The 15,969-nt window shown below is 48.3% G+C and overlaps 1 protein-coding gene across 6 annotated transcripts in view; it reads left to right on the top strand.

Moving 5' to 3' along the window:
• blk (BLK proto-oncogene, Src family tyrosine kinase) overlaps window positions 1-15,969 on the top strand; it is a 156,460-nt gene that overhangs the window by 126,369 nt on the left and 14,122 nt on the right. For all 6 annotated transcript variants that reach the window (XM_038799959.1, XM_038799957.1, XM_038799962.1 and 3 more), the window contains exon 10: window positions 2,024-2,100. In XM_038799959.1, coding sequence (XP_038655887.1) covers window positions 2,024-2,100 — 77 coding nt within the window. The remainder of the gene's footprint in view (window positions 1-2,023; window positions 2,101-15,969) is intronic.

Raw genomic sequence — 15,969 nt, 5'->3', positions numbered from 1 at the left:
AACACGTACAGGAGCAGGTCGTCTGCATAGAGAGAGACCCTATGTTCTACCCCGCCCCTCACCATCCCCTTCCATCCCTCTGCGGCTCTCAGCGTAATCGCCAGCGGCTCTATGGCTAGCGCAAACAGCAGCGGGGAGAGCGAGCAGCCCTGTCTGGTCCCTCGGTACAACCTAAAGTACTCCGACACTTTTCTGTTAGTCCTTGCTTGCCGTTTGTTACGGCGAACAGCGATTCTCCCCAGGCCGATGGGCCGAGTTCCCAGGCCTTTACGGCCGTTTTTATGGCAGCAAACACACCTGCTTGCTGCCGTCGTAAAAACGGCCGCAACATGCCCGTTCTGGGCATCCAGGGCCCCAATTGGTACGGCAGTACCACGGCCGTGCCAAGGGGGGCATGGGCCCGCAATCGGTGCCCACGAAGGCCCCGTGCATGCGCGGGTTGGAGCCGTCCAATCCGCGCATGCGCGGCTGACGTCACCGTGCGTGTCAGCTGGCGTGACGCTTGGCGCGCGGACTTAGCGACGGTCGCTGAGCCCGCGATGACGTGCTTCACGGGGCTCCGCTGCTAGCCCCGCCCGGGGGGAGAATCAGGTCCCGGGAGGGGGTGCGGAGGCTGCCGTGAAACACGGCCAGTTTCACGGCAGCCTTTACGACTCGCCGCATTTGCGGAGAATCGCGCCCCATATATTTGTAAATTAAATTTTTACTATCTATAAAAATTTGTTTGACAAATGAACATGTTTGTTTGATGCATAGGTATATAAATGTATTTCATTTTCAAATGCAATTGAATAGGATATCTATTATTTCTCCATAATTTTGGACAACATTTTAGATAATGCGATGGAAATTCCTGTAGGCCCATTTACAAGCCCAAAATTGGCTTTGGGCGCAGAGCATGTGTCCTAACTGTGAGGCTCAAAATTAGACAATTAACATTATTTGGGTTATCTGTCGGCACCTGTCACATCTCCACAGCCATAGAATCCATAGAATCCCTATAGTATAGAAGAAGCCCGTTCGGCTCATCCTCCAAAAGAGCCCTCTCCCTGGGTCCACTTTCCCTGTCCACCCTGCCCTATCCCCGTAACCCAACCTGCACATCCTTGGACACCAAGGGGCAATTTAGCACCCACACATCTTTAACTGTGGAGGGGGGAACCGGAGCACCCGGAGGAAACACACACAGATACGGGGAGAAAGTGCAAACTCCACACAGACTATCTCCCAAGGCCGGAATTGAACTTGGGTCCCTGACGCTGTGAGGCAGCTGGTTTAGCACAGTCGCCTAAACAGCTGGCTTGTAATGCAGAACAATGCCAGCAGCGCAGGTTCATTTCCCGTACTGGCCACCCCGAACAGGCGCCGAATGGGGCTTTTCACAGTAACTTTGAAGCCTACTTGTGACAATAAGCGATTATTATTATTATTATTATTATTATTAATAACCACTGTGCCACAGTGCTGCAGGTGTTAGGCTCTTTATTTACAAATGCAGGGGGATTGGCATCTGCTGTAGGTGACTGACAGGTAGAGCAGATAAATGTCTTCACCCAATATCTGTTGGGACATCTTTCAGGTGTCCTATTGGGTGCAGTGGTTCTCAGAATTGGCCTTTGTGGATCATGTTTTCTGCTGTGACTTACTATTATCGTGTGTGCTGATGAACAGCTAGCTGTCAAATTTGAATATCTTCAGTCTGTTGGCCGGCTCCTCATCAGCCAACGACATGATGGATTTGTGCTGCAATGACCACAGGTAGCCAATTTATGTTTGTTGACCGGATTACTCCAGAGATGATCCTTATGGGTTCAATGAAGTCCAATTTTTGCCACAATTCATTTTGCAATGAATTTGGGTTTGACAATATCCTCTTTTTGATTACTTTCTAAAATTGCACTTGACACTTTCTACCTGGCTAAAGTAAATTGAAGGTTTAGTGAATGGAGTATGTGTTCTCTTACTCTTTTATCAATGATAACGACTTTCATGTGATATGACCATGTGTCCTATCCTGCTGCAGGTAGTTTGCTGGACTTCTTAAAGACAGACGAAGGAAGTAAGATGCAGCTAGCAAAGTTAATTGACATGTCTGCACAGGTAAGTTTGCTGAGATTATTTTGTATTTCTTACTTCTGTTTCACTGTGCTCCATCACCATGACTGGCACTTGTGAACACTCACTGGCTCACACTGTAGCTGAACCGACCTGATTATTTTCTGTGCTTAATTGACATACAGGGCAGGATTTACCGGCCTTATTGCCTCGACTTGGTAACAGGATGAGACTGTTGAATCTCGCGAGACTTTGCTGGATGTGAAATAGATCAGCATATTTCATAGATCCATTGAGCTCATTTATATATGTCTGCGCTGTATTCTCCCAGGGCCAAGGTCCCTAGCAAGGTCTCGGCAAGGCGCCATTTAGGATTGGGCCACACAAACGTGGGCCAGTTGTAATGGCACCTAGGGAGTTCCCCAAGCCACTGGAGATTCCCCGGTAGTTGGTCTCTGGGCTCACTGATACCCTGGCACTCCCACTGACAGCTGGGCACCTTGGCACTGCCAGTCTGGCACCTTTGCAGTGCCCCTGCCATGCGAGCAGTGCCACTCCGGCCCCCTGTGGGTGTCTGGGGTACAAGTTGTGTGGTCAGGTGAGCAGGGAGCCCCATTGCAGCCAGAGGTTTATGGGCAGGGTGTTTTGGATGGCAGGGAGTGTGGGGGGAAGGGGGGAATGGAGGGTCCCGGGGTGGAAGACACCGCTTGTTGCCAGTCTCGCACCCTCTCGAATTCCTTCCAAATATTACACAGAATGGACGATATCTTCAAGCACACGCAAACTGCCCTCGTGATGCTGCTGGCAGGCCAGGTAGCCAGATGCCGGAGAAGGCGGTGGCAGCAGTGTCAACAAAGGCTCAAGGCGGCGGCCCATGTGCAAGGCCCCACCTCATATCCTGAGGACATGGCCCACATCAGGCTAGGGAGGGACCCAGAGGAGGAGGCCCAAGGTGTACAGGGTCGCTAGTCTTTCAAACAGATGACAGACAGCATGTGCCGCAGGATCTCGGCCTCAACAAAAGGGACGGAGGGACGGTGCGGCACCTGTGCCATGTCCTCGTGGACTTGACATGTGGAGGAGGAGGATACCCGCTCCCGGTCGTCATCAAGGTCATCGCAGCTCTGAACCTCTATGCCTCAGGATCATTCCAGGGTTTGAGCGGGGACTTGTGTGGTATCTTGCAAGCTACAGACCAAAAGTACATCGGTGAGATCACGGATGCCCTGTTTGCCGGGCAGCGAACTGTGTAAACTTTGACATGGACCAGGCCCAATAGGATGCCTGGGCAACAGGATTCTCCACCATCGGCGAGATCCCCCAGGTCCAGGGGGTAGTGGATGGCACGCAAGTCCCCTTGTTTTCACCGGGCCATCAGGGAATGCCCGACATCAACAGGAAGGGGTTCCACTCCCTGAACATCCAGCTCTGTGTGACCACCACATGGAGATCATGCATGTGTGTGTACACTTCCCAGGGAGCGTGCACGACAGCTACATCCTGGTGCAGTCAGTTTCGGGGGATAAGGTGCACCCCCAGAGACCCGATACAACAAAGCCCATGTGGCTATCATTGAGCAGCGCATCGGACTCCTCAAAATGCGGTTCTGATGCCTGGATTCTCTGGTGGTGCACTGCAGCACATCCCCCAGAGGGCCACCCGCTTTGTGGTGGTCTTCCCTCCACAATCTGGCACAGCAGCAGGGCGACGTGTTGGAGGTGGAGTTTGAGGAACATGTGACCATCTCCAAGGAGGTAGAGGAGGCTGAGGAGGCACCAGACCAAGAGGGGCTGAAGGAAGAGCCCGGGGAGGACCCGCAGGACCATCCGGAAGATGGAGGATGGGGCAGCAGTGAGGGTCCAACAAGCCCAGAGGACCAGGGAAGCCCTCAACCTCGCCTGCTTCACTTCGGACGTGGCGTGGTCAGTCATTCTCCCCCTGTCATCCCTCAGCCCGGCAATGTCTACCCGCGATGGGTACACCTCCCCCAGTCACTGGGATGTGCTTCAGAGGGCCTTGGCAATGCCTTCCAGTGAGACTGGGACATGCTCTACAGCACCTTGGCTGTGCCCGCCTGAGACTGGGACAACTTCCCCAGTGACCCGGACGTGCTTTGGATGGCCTTAGCAATGCCTTTCAATGAGACTGGGACTACCTCGGCTGGACCGGCACCATCAGCTGAGGGTCTATGGGAGAATGTATATGTGGTCAGTTGGACGGATGGGTCAATCTGTATGGCATTAACAACTCGTGTGACAGGTCATCTGGGTGGGGGCTGGTGGAACCTCACCTTTGCGCTGTAAGACGGTCTACGTCGCTAACCGATCTGTCCTCGGCCAGCCTGCGACTTCCAGGGCCCTTTTCTTGTTGGGAATGAGGACTCTGATATCTGGCACCCTGCCACCCATATGGACCCTGCCCTATCTGTTGTGGGCACTTCTCCTGCGGGCACACAGACAGGGTGAGGGGGTGTTTCAGTGGGGGGGGGAGGGGGGGGGGGAGACGATGTGGGGAATGGGCAGTGTGGGGATGGATGGGGACTAAGGGTGGCAGCGTCGGTGGCACTGCTGAACCTGGGTGGGTTGGGGTACAGAATGGTGCTGAGCGTGGGCGATAGCGGAGCCAGGCGCATGCTGGGGGGGTTGGGAGTTGGGAGTGGTGGAAGGGGCTGGCGCCAGGGGGCCGCTGCCAACCCACCCTTGTGGCCCGGTGGAGGTCATTGCCCTTCTTACAGCACTCGGTTCCAGTTCTCCTGGTGATGCTTCCTGAGCTGACGGCCGCTGCCACTTCTGCCCAGGATGCACTGGTTGCCCTGTGGCTGGCCTTGTGAGACCCTCAGGGGAACAGGGCATCTCGTCTGATTTTGACTGCATCCAACAGTCTGGCTAGGTCAGCATCCCTGGATCTTGGGGCTTGTCTCCTCGGTGGCATGGCTGCCAGCTGTGTGGGGTTGGCTGTGCAGGAGCGGCGTAAGTGCTGCTCTCCCTTGTTAGCAAGGGGCTAGCAAGTGTTGTCCCGGTGAATCAGCCGGCGGGACAATTATTTGTGGCATGAAGCCCGTGGGGAATCAATAATAGGTCCAATTAACGCGGTGATGGCCTCGCCAGCGGCACTTCCCGCTCACTACCACACTTAGTACCTTCTTGTTAAATAGCAACCACTGTCACTTAAAGAAATCTTTGTATTCTTCAGTAGATTAACAGCAAGACTTTATTGACTACCTGTAATTATATATGTATATACAGTAAAGGGTACAGACAAGGAGTCTTTCTATGGCAAGGTCTTCACATGTCGCTGTTGAACGGCACATAGGTCTAGGTCATGTGCCTTATATCACTGTGTGGATGGTACTGTACTCAGTCCCTCATTAACTTGATATGTGCCAGACCCTTATACTACACGTTCCCCAAAGCCTTTATCCAATGTGTGTGAAGTGACACTAGTTTACTTCATGTCTTACATTGTTATCAGTCTCATGCACTTACATTGTTGTTACTACACTATTGCTATTACAACATTATCACTACTGCACTATCATCATACCCTTTTCCCCACTTCAATTCCTTGAATTTACAGGTTCAGGTAGTCTGGAAGTCTTATAACCTTTCCATATCTCATTTGCTATTCTGTTGACTTGGAGGTTGGACTGGCATTTGGGTGTGCTTTCATTGCTTCATGTTGAACAGTAGCTGGGTTGGTTAAGCAGTTGTGTTGATCAGTGTTTGCTACTACTGTAAATCATTTCTTGTGGGCTGGACGAACATTGTATACATCTCCACTGTGCTGCTTTCACTGTGTGGGCCATCTTGATGCCCTCTGTGGCTGAGGAAGAGCGTTCCCACGGCAAGAGAAGTGGTATTCTCACCTCGTGTTAGTTGTTGCTGATGGTGGGACACCTACCAGATTTTGACAACTCTTGTGGTCATCACATGTTGGCTGTAGCTGCAATATGTGCACGGTGGTTACTGTGTTGAGCAACTGTACCATCTTTGTAGCTGGAGGTCGAGGCTTTTTGGACTGCTGACCATTTTCTGTTACCGCTTCCACTGGAGGCATTGTGGTTATCACATGGTTGGTAGGCTGCTCTGACCACTGGACGTTTTCTGAGATCTGTAATGAGAATGGGCCAACTTGCTCTGCAGAGAGAGAAGAGAGGTCAAACCTGAAGTCCCAGTTTGAAAACTCTTTAGCTTTTGGCTACTCAGGACTGTGCAGTTGTGGTTGGCTAATGACAGTAGTAGTCTTGGCATCCTCTGCTGTCTGGAGGAGATCCAAGGCTATGCAGCTATTCTTGTTCAAGAGAGAGAAAGGCTGGTTACAGATGACGTACATCAGCTCAAAGATCTGTTTGCAGCCATTGCAGTGGTTCCAGGATCATGCCAGTGACTGGAAGTCGGATTTCTCCTGCCTTAATAAAGTGGAATGTCCATTGTTCAAAGCCTTCTTGGCGCCATGGTCCCTTGTCTGACAGGATTTTTATGCTCGCACCTGAATCTAATTTAAAATTTGTTAGATAACCGTTTGCAAGGATGTCAGCATTCCAAAATGAAGAACCACAATCCTTGGCCCTTGGCATCACCCAAGAACCATCGGTGGGAATCTCCGCCGGCGTGATTCTCCATTTTGCCGACACCCGGGGGTTTCCCGACCGCGGGCGGCTGCCCCACAATGGGAAACCCCATTGACCGGCCGGCGTAACGGCGAATCCCGCTGGCGGGTTGGGGCAGAAATGTGGAGCGGCGGGGCGGAGAATCCAGCCCCATGTTTTTCGTCTTTTGGGTTTTCGGTCTTGACATTGTGAATTAGTGCATTTTGGGCCTTCTGTGTGTTTCTGGAGTTTTGACCTGCTCAGTTTTCCCAAGTGTGAAATTCTGTTGCAGTAGAAGGGCTGTACTCACAGGACATGCTGATCTCTCCTGTGAGCGCACTTTGCACTGCAGAGTTGGCAAGGTTGCTCTGCTGGACGGTTCAGGGATTACGATGTGGATTATCTCTGAATAGCCTGATAAACTCTGCTGAGGGTTGGCTTATGTTCCATATTTTACTCTTCCCCTCCTTAGGTTTCTCCTGTGTTGCTTGCATAGTTCAGGCATTCTAACTTTCTGGATTGCCTTGTCTAGGGTGAGATCATCTTTAGCTCAGAGGTGGTCAAAGAGAAAATTGTCTTTGGCACCCACTGCTACACTCTGCCATCCTATAGAGATCATTTATGAAGGAATCACCAGGCTCTCATATTTTGTTGAAATAAATATCAAAAGGTTTTAAAACCTCTTCAGATTTGGTGAATGTGAGGTGGCTGTGGAAAAAGCAAATAGCGTTTTACTGCTGGATTTAACATCTCACCAATCGCAGTGTAAATGCAACTTAAAATGAGGGTGAATGGATTGCTGGATATAGTCAGAAGTGATAAAATGAGGTTGATGGAACAAAATATTCAGGTTTGGTGGTCCAAATAGTTTCTGTAAGGAACAATCTTCATTTTCCTCTTGGCTGTTGGTGATTTCCTGCTTTACAGATAAGATTTTCAAAGTTCTAACTTCAACTGTGCGTGCAGTCAGATCTTTTTGCGCTTCGAACATGACATTTTCCATTAGCCCAACATATTTAGTGTAATTCACATATGTATCATGCTCCAGCTGTTGTCGGTTTCTGGGGGTGGAGAGTGGGGGCGAGAGTTAGTTCACGTCAATTAACTATTACAGCTGTTGATAGTCAGGGGTGGAGGGTGGGAGTGAGAGACAGACAGACACCCACAATTGTGGTCAATGAGTGATTTTAAACAGGTTAACATTGTGAGAAATAGAAATGAAAGAATATTTTTTATAATTCTCCTTGAATCCGCTGAAAGTTTACTTTCAATCATGTACTAAAATTGCCCTATATGTGAAAAAAAGGGTTAATCTATCTATAGTTTGCAATGTTGCTAAAATTAGATGTATACTGTCAGTGAGATAAAGTGCAGATTTAGGAAGATGTGGTCAGTCAGAGAATGCTGTTACTGCTTTACTACTGCCTCCTATCAATTGTGAGATCAGCAGAGGAAATGAATTAATTGCTTCTATTTTCCACTGTGGTAAACACATTTTTTTGGAGGTAAAGAAGTAAAATACTCCAGACATCTGTCCATTGACTATTTTGAAACAAATTGTCGATGGTTTGCAGAGTGGCAGAGTTCTCAGTGCTGATGGTCCAAAACATGGAACTCCATTGAATTTACAAAATTGGTTGCTGTGGCTCTTGAACTCTGGATGAAAATTTACCATCTGTCATAAAGTATTGTAATGCTTGGATTCAAGTAAGGAATGATTCTCCTTTTGAAGAAAACAACACATTCATAGAAAAGCTACAGGATGAGGTTTTCAGGCAGTGACTACTTAAGGGAACTCTAAGGAAAGGCAAGAATGAGGCTTAAGCGGCAACACAATGATGTAAATGTTTTTGTTCATTCATGGGTTGTGAGCATCATTGACAAGGCCAACATTTATTGCCCTTGAGAAGATGAGCTGCCTACCAAATGCTGTACTACCTTATATATTTCAGAAAGTCCCCAAAGATTGCCTTTGGATAAAAGTAATTTATTTTATCAACCTTAAGCAGCAAGTTTTCAAAAGACAGGATGCTACAAACAGCAATGAAATGAATGACCAGTTAATTTGCTTTTTGTAGTATTGAATTATGCTCAACAAGAAAAATAAGCTGTTGATGCCAGTGAAAAGTGACGTCTGCCAGATAGTCAAGACTTAGCTCTGGCAGAAAAAATAAAAGTAGAGCACCAATTGAGGGGCAATTTAGCATTGCCAATCCACCTACCCTGCACATCTTTGGGTTGTGGGGGTGAGATCCACGCAGACACGGGGAGAATATGCAAACTCCACACGGTCAGTGACCTGGGGCCGGATTGAAACCGGGTCCTTGGCGCTATGAGGCAGCAGTGCTAACCACTGCACCACCGTGCCGCCCGAACCAAACTATTTGTCACCTGAGTTTCTTAACCTCCAAGTTGAATTTCAATCGCATATCCACTTCACCACATTAACTGTCGACTTTGGCCTTGATCGTGTTGCCTGGTTCTGCCTGTACCGTGGCATATTTGCTACTGAAATTTCATCTGTACCTTTGTCACTTCAGACAGGACAGGATGTTCCCTAACGAGGGAATTTCCCAACTCGGCAGACCCCTCTCTGTGGAAATGGCCTCTGCATGTACTCTTTTTGCTTTAGGAAAATGGGGGCAGGACTGATTCGGATCCACCAAAACCGGAAGCAGTTCAGATGTAGCCGTGGAGGCATGCAAATGCCGAGGTGGGCTGATTAAGACCATAATAAATTGGAACAGGAGTAGGCCGTTCAGCCCCTCGAGCCTGCTTCACCATTCTATAGGATCATGGCTAATCCGACATTCCTCACAACGACTTGCCAGCCCTATCCCGCAACCCTTGATTCCCTTACTGATCAAGAATCTATCTATCTCAACCATAAATATACACAAAGACTCTTCCTCTCTATGGAAAAGAGTTCCATAGACTCAGAACCCTCTGAGAGAAGAAATTCCTCCTCACCTCGGTCTTAAATTAGCATCTTTATTCTGAGATGATGCCATCTGGCTCTAGACTGTCCAATGAGAGGAAACATCCTCTCAGCATTTACCCTGTCAAGCCTCTTAAGAATCCTGTATGTTTCAATGAGATCACTTCTCATTCTTCTAGAGTTCCAACCTGTTTAACCTTTTCTCATAAGACAATGCCTCCATACCAGGGATCATCCCAGTGAACCTTCTCTGAACCGTCTCCAATGAAATAATATATTTCCTGAAATAAGGGAATTCCAGAAAGCCTTTGACAAGGTGCCACACAAAGGTTTGCTGCATAAAATAAAGATGCATGGCATTAAGGGTAGAGGATTGGTTAATTAATAGAAAGCAAAGAGTCGGGATTAATGGGTGTTTCTCTGGTTGGCAATCGGTAGCTAGTGGCGTCCCTCAGGGATTAGTGTTCGGCCCACAATTATTCACAATTTACATAGATGATTTGGAGTTGGGGACCAAGGGCAATGTGTCCAAATTTGCAGACGACACTAAGATGAGTGGTAAAGCGAAAAGTGCAGAGGATACTGGAAGTCTGTAGGGGGATTTGGATAGGTTAAGTGAATGGGCTAGGGCCTGGTAGATGGAATACAATGTTGACAAATGTGAAGTTATCCATTTTGGTAGGAATAAAAGCAAAAGCGATTATTATTTAAATGATAAAATATTAAAACATGCTGCTGTGCAGAGAGACCTGGGTGTGCTCGTGCATGAGTTGCAAAAAGTTGGTTTACAGGTGCAACAGGTGATTAAGAAAGCAAATGGAATTTTGTCTTTCATTGCTAGAGGGATGGAGTTTAAGACTAGGGAGGTTATGCTGTAATTGTATAAGGTGTTAGTGAGGCCACACCTGGAGTATTGTGTTCAGTTTTGGTCTCCTGACCTGAGAAGGGACGTACTGGCGATGGAGGGTGTGCAGAGGAGATTCACTAGGTTAATCCCAGAGCTGAAGGGGTTGGATTACGAGGAGAGGTTGAGTAGACTGGGACTGTACTCGTTGGAATTTAGAAGGATGAGGGGAGATCTTATAGAAACATATAAAATTATGAAGGGAATAGATAGGATAGATGCGGGCAGGTTGTTTCCACTGGCGGGTGAAAACAGAACTAGGGGGCATAGCCTCAAAATAAGGGGAAGTAGATTTAGGACTGAGTTTAGGAGGAACATCTTCACCCACAGGGTTGTGAATCTATGGAATTCCTTGCCCAGTGAAGCAGTTGAGGCTCCTTCATTAAATGTTTTTAAGATAAAGATATTTTTTTAAAGAATAAAAGGATTAAGGGTTATGGTGTTCGGGCCGGCATGTGGAGCTGAGTCCACAAAAGATCTGCCATGATCTCATTGAATGGCGAAGCAGGCTTGAGAGGCCATATGGCCTACTCCTGCTCCTAGTTCTTATGTTAAACCTGTTCGCAGTACTCCAGACCTGGTGTCACCAGCACCTCGTACAGTTGCAGCAAGACCTCCCTACATTTAAACTCCAACACCCTTAAAACAAGGACTAACATTGCATTAGCCTTCCTGATTACCTGCTGTACTTGCTTGCTAGCTTTCTGTGTTTTGTGCACAGGTACCCCCAAGTCCCTTGTGTTTCAGCTTTCTGCAGTTTTTATCCATTTAAATAGTACTCTTCGTTTGTTCTGAACTGCACATTTTCCCACATTATACTCCATTTGCTAACTTTTTTGCCCACTTACTTGTGCTATCAATATCTCATTTCACAGTTTTCATCCCTCTTGCAACTTGGTTGGAAGCCTCGCCTTGCTTCCCTGGTAATTTGGCCTAATTGTTTTAGAGGCCCTATAGCTCACAACCTTTACAATCTCTCACCTTTCCACCCATTTCCCATGCCCCTTCCATGACTTGCTGTTATACATGTGGGCAGCAAGGTAACATAGTGGTTAGCACTATGGCTTCACAGCACCACGGTCCCAGGTTGGACTCCCAGCTTGGGTCACTGTGCGGAGTCTACATGGTCTCCCCGAGTCTGCATTGGTTTCCTCCGGGTGCTCCGGTTTCCTCACACAAGTCCCAAAAGATGTGCTGTTAGGTAATTTGGACATTCTGAATTCTCCCTCTGTGCACCCAAACAGGCACCGGAATGTGGCGATGAGAGGCTTTTCCCAGTAACTTCATTGCAGTCTTAATGTAAGCCCACTTGTGACCACAAAGATTATTAATTTTATACTCACCTTTCTGTCCTCGGCCCACAACAATGTTCCAGTGAAGCAAGCTGGAGAAAAAGCACCTCATCTTCTGAATAGGCCTTCTGGATTCAACATTCAGGTCAACAATTTCAGACCATAAACCTTTTACTATCCTTGTACCAGTCTGTATCCTGTACTCATGTTTTGGTTTCAGGTCAACATTGACCTTTATTCTGCTATTAACACAGTCTGATACTTTACTTTCAGACAACGCAGACCTTTATTCTGCTTTAACACCGACTTCGAACCAATGCTTTGTTCGTTTATTACTACATTCCCACTCTCTTTTTCCCTTTGTTCCATTACACCATTGAAATTTAATCTTCCCTGCCTTTGTAGCTATTCCTGACATTCCTTTTTTCTCTACCTGACCCTCTCTCTTTTTCAAAACCCAGCACATTTCTGCCTCTTCAGTTCCAAAGAAAAGTCACATCAAACCTGAAGTGTTAACTCAGCTTCTCTCTCCATAAATGTTGCCAAACTTGCTGAGATTTTCCAGCACTTTCTGGTTTTATTACCCCTTCCATGCCTGCTATCTCCCACACGCCATAATATCCCTCTGATACCCCTCTGATCCACCATGTTTCTACTATGCCCCTGGTAATCTCCATGCCCACTCACACAGTGTGTAAAGAAACAATGAAACATATAATGACAATGGCAAGACTTGAAATGGTGGATCTGAGATACTTACCCCTGCAATGGAACCAGCATGTCGAGAGTGCAGGGTGCAGGCTTGCTATCTGCATGCTTATCCCTCACCATTAAAATTGCAAGCGGTGAGAATGGAAGTGGGAACCCTGGAATCACATCCCGTCTGCCATTTTGAAAAACTTCTGGAGTCGGTCCAACTCTATAAACATCACGGGCCTATAACTTGTGTTCTCCAAGCTGGCATTCCTCAAGGATCTCGCCTCTCCCTTCCACTGTAATCTTTTGGAACCTTCTCCCTATACTCTCTGCCCATTGGCCCGGGTAAGTCATGTGCCTCTCAGCCAATCGGCTGAGAGGTAGGTAGCTCCGCCTACAAGAGGGGATATAAGAACCCGTGCTTCCCGGCAGTCGGCCATTCTTCTGTACGTCTGCTGCCGGGCACACATCTTGTGCATTAAAGCCTATCGTTTGGATCTCATCTTCATCTCGTGTCCAATTGATGGTGCATCATATATCATAGAATTTACAGTGCAGAAGGAAGCCATTCATCCCATCGAGTCTGCACCGGCTCTTTGAAAGAGCACCCTACCCAAGCCCACATCTCCAACCTATCTTTGTAACCCAGTAACCCCACCCAACATTAAGGGCAATTTTGGACACGAAGGGCAATTTAGCGTGGCTAATCCACCTAACCTGCACATCTTTGGACTGTGGGAGGAAACCGGAGCACCCGCAGGAAACACACACACACACGGGGAGAACGAGCAGTCAGTGAACCAAGCCGGGAATCGAACCTGAGAACCCTGTAGCTGTGAAGCGATTGTGCTGCCTTCGTGCTGCTATCGTGCTGCCTTCTTTAGCTCATTGACTTTACAAACGCTTTCTGATTGCTGAGTGGAGGTTAAGCTCTTGCACCATAAGAAAAAATATGTTTTAAACAATGCCAGAGGACTGATTGTTCTATTAAAACTATTCCACAGGGAGTTGGGTGGTGACATGTAGGTGAAGATCGCACATTAGGTGGTTCCTGCTAGAGCATCTGGTTTTTGGACTTTTATGCCATTTCTCAGGCATAGTTTTTGGATGAGTTGATGTGGGAAGTATTAAGGAGGTTGGGGAATGTCGAAGTCCCAGAAGAAGGTTTCTGGGAAGAAGGGGGTGAGTGAAAGTCTGCCGGTGAATGTTGCTGTGAGTCCCGGAGGAAGAAAGATGGCGGGGGCTGGATCGTCAGGAGGGTCCGCTCCCCTCCTGGTGGTGATGTCTGTGGAGTTCGAGTGGCTATTTGCCAAACATTTGGAGGTACTTCAGAGGGAGATGATGACTTAGCTTAAAGAATGGGTGGAGGAGACAATTGCCCCAGTAAGGGCAGCAGTAATGAAAACGTTGGTTGGGTGGAGGAGACACTGTCACAGCACAGCAACCAGTTCGCCTCGAAGGGTGAGGAGCTGCAAAAGGTGGTGAGACCAACAAAGGGCTCAGAGCCAAGGTGGTGTACCCGAAGAACAGGTCGAGGAGGTAAAATCTAAGAATTGTGTATCTGCCCAAGGGGGTGGTGGGCCCGAGGCCAACTGAGTACTTTGCAAAAATGTTTGCAGAGTTAATGGGGAGGGGGAAGAACCCACCAGTTACGTGTTGGACAGAACACATCGGTCATTCAGGCCGAAGCCTGAAGCGAATGAGCCACCAAGGACGGCCATAGTCTGCTTCCACAGCTACCACGTGAAGGAGGTTTTGAGCTGGGCGAAGCAGAGCTGGGATGTGAAGTGGGAAGGCGTTGGCATACGAATACACCAAGAGCTGATGGCGGAGCTGGTGAGAAGGCGGTGGACTTTTGAACCCATGAAGGCGGCATCGTACGGCAGCAGCGTGAGATTTGGAGTGGTGCTCCCAGCGAAGTTGAGAGTGACTCACATCTCGCAGGACTTTTATTTTGAGACGGTGGAGATGGCAGAGGCGTTCATTAAGGCTGAAGGACTGGGACTGAGATGAAAATTGGGAATTGGACTTGGTTGGCAGGGATGGGGATTGTCTTTCTTATTGAGGGTTTTTTACTCAGATTGGGGTTTTGTTTCTGAATCTTAAATGGGGGGGGGGTTATTTACATGTGTACTTGTTTTTCCTAATGGGTGGTGGTGCTATATTGTTTCTTGGTTTAAGGGAAGTGGGTTTTGGACACGTGGGGCTGGGTGAGAGACCGCCAGTCAGAATGGTAACTTGGAATGTGAGGGGGGAGAGCGAGAACTTTTACGCATTTGAAGAATTTAAAAGCTGATGTGGCAATGCTGTGAGAGACCTGCCTGAGGGGGAAGGATCAGATGAGGCTTAGGAAGGGGTGAGTGAGCCAGTTTTCATTCTGGGTTTGAAAGTAGGACTCGGGGGTGAGGTTCCAGATGGAGAAGGTGATGGGGAAATAGGGGGACAGGTATGTGATCGTTACGGGTGCAATTGGAGGGGAGGTTGGTGGTGCTCGTAAGCGTATATAGACCCAATTGGGATGATGGGGGGTTTGCAAAGAGAATGTTTGTAACCATGCTGAATCTGGATACACATGAGTTGATAGTGGGGGATGGGTTTGGAACATAACGTTGGAGCTGAGGGTGGACAGATCCCAGCCGCGCTTGCTGACACCACTGGAGGGCATGAAGGCATTGGCCAAGTTCGTGAGGGGGGTGAGGGGGTATGGTGTGGTCCTGTGGAGAATTTTACACCCGAGGGACTGGGAATATTCGTTTTTATCCCCGGTGCACAGTCGGATGAGCTGACTATTGGAGGATGTCTGTGAGCGATATGGGAGGGGCCCTGCGAACCATGTACATATGTTTTGGGCCTGCCTGAAGCTGGACAGATTTCGGAGTGGGTGGGGGGGGGGGGGGGGGCTAGTGACGGGTTCTACAGTAGTTGGGGTTTGCATGTTGGGTGTTGGGTACAATTGACTGCTGATGAAGGAACATAGAACATAGACCATTACAGCACAGTACAGGACCTTCGGCCGTCGATGTTGGGCCGACCTGTGAAACCACTCCAAAGTCCATCGACACTATTCGCTTATCATCCATATGTTTATCCAATGACCATTTAAATGCCCTTAATGTTGGCGAGTCCACTATTGTTGCAAGCAGGGCATTCCACGCCCTTACTACTCTCTGAGTAAAGAACCTACCTCTGACATCTGTCCTTTATCTATCTCCCCTCAATTTAAAGCTATGTCCCCTCGTGCTGGCCATCACCATCTGAGGAAAAAGGCACTCACTGTCCACCCTATCTAATCCTTTGATCATCTTGTATGCCTCAATTAAGTCACCTCTTAACCTTTTTCTCTCTAACAAAAACAGCCATAAGTCCCTCAATCTTTCCTCATAAGATCGTCCCTCCATACCAGGCAACATCCTGGTAAACCTCCTCTGCACCCTTTCCAATGCTTCCACATCCTTCCTATAATGTGGCGACCAGAACTGCACGCAATACTCCAAAT

This window comes from Scyliorhinus canicula, chromosome 6 (genome assembly GCF_902713615.1).
Source record: "Scyliorhinus canicula chromosome 6, sScyCan1.1, whole genome shotgun sequence".
Taxonomy (NCBI): domain Eukaryota; kingdom Metazoa; phylum Chordata; class Chondrichthyes; order Carcharhiniformes; family Scyliorhinidae; genus Scyliorhinus; species Scyliorhinus canicula.
This window is presented reverse-complemented; position numbering and strand designations above follow the sequence as displayed.